General features: G+C 48.2%; 1 protein-coding gene across 1 annotated transcript; it reads right to left on the bottom strand.

Moving 5' to 3' along the window:
• Positions 1 to 662: 662 nt before the first annotated feature.
• LOC136534272 (E3 ubiquitin-protein ligase RSL1-like) lies at positions 663 to 1,061 on the bottom strand (the record flags this gene model as incomplete). Its single annotated transcript, XM_066526727.1, has 1 exon — positions 663 to 1,061. A coding segment is annotated over one exon (399 nt), but the record flags the coding sequence as incomplete, so codon positions are not given.
• Positions 1,062 to 1,066: the final 5 nt, after the last annotated feature.

The raw sequence follows: 1,066 nt of genomic DNA, 5'->3' as shown, positions 1-1,066 counted from the left end.
AATAGATAACATTCTCGCTTCACGAGAAGCCAAACCCTTTTAATTTTAACTAAATATATACATAAAAATATTAATATTTATAATGCATAATTATTATCATTAGATAGATCGTTAATATATTTTCATAATAAACTTATTTAAAAATATAAATACGTATTTTCTGTAAATATAGTTAAAATTAAAAAAAAAAATTGACCTGCACGCATCCTATAACGATTTATATTTTGGGACCGGAGGGAGTACACTCCTAGTTTGCCCTTTAAGGGGCAGAGCTAGAACTTAGCCAAGACCAAGAGGAGTGATAACTACACTGGTAACCTCATATATGATGATTACCAAAGATTTGATTCTATGTATAAAATATAGTTGCATTGAGCTACCAAAATAACATATCATTGAACATTTTGTGCTCAAGGACCGGTGTAGCAACCCTGGCAGCACCGGCCCTGTGTCTCCGCTTTACCCCTAGCCACGCTCATAGGGCAGTCACAAGACCTGTGCTCCATCGCCGCCACCGACAACTCATCTGGATCCAATCCCGCCTTGGGCCTTTTTATATAAATTACGTAGGATTTGACATATGAACATCGATATATGTATATATATCCAGAAGAAGAAGAAGCATACTCTTGATCCTCTCTATCATTACTACGTTGCTCGTGTTACCTGCATCTAATGTGTTGGCAGCCATCGACTTTCTCCACGAAGAACTGGCACTTGGGGCACCGCTTCCACTTCATCGCCTCGGCCATCTCGTACAGCTTCGTGTCCTCCCTGCCCCTGGCGAGCCGCTGGTACTCGTCGCAGGTCACGCCGGCGTGCCACGGCGCCACGCCGCACCGCGCGCAGAACAGCCGTCTGCACACCTGGCACTCGGACTGGGTCACGCTCCCCTCGGCGCCGCCGCCGCCGCCGTCCTCGTCCGCCACCATCATCTCGGAGCAGTCCGGGAACGGGCAGTAGGTGCGCCGCGCGCCGAGGAACATGGACTCGCAGAGCTTGGCGCACCACCGCTCGAACACGTCGGAAGGGAGAGCCACGCGGCAGAGCTCCGGGTCGAGCGCCC

This window comes from Miscanthus floridulus, unplaced genomic scaffold (genome assembly GCF_019320115.1).
Source record: "Miscanthus floridulus cultivar M001 unplaced genomic scaffold, ASM1932011v1 os_1734, whole genome shotgun sequence".
NCBI classification, from domain to species: Eukaryota; Viridiplantae; Streptophyta; class Magnoliopsida; order Poales; family Poaceae; genus Miscanthus; species Miscanthus floridulus.
The sequence above is the reverse complement of the archived record's forward strand: the minus strand, read 5'-3'. Positions and strand labels throughout refer to the sequence as shown.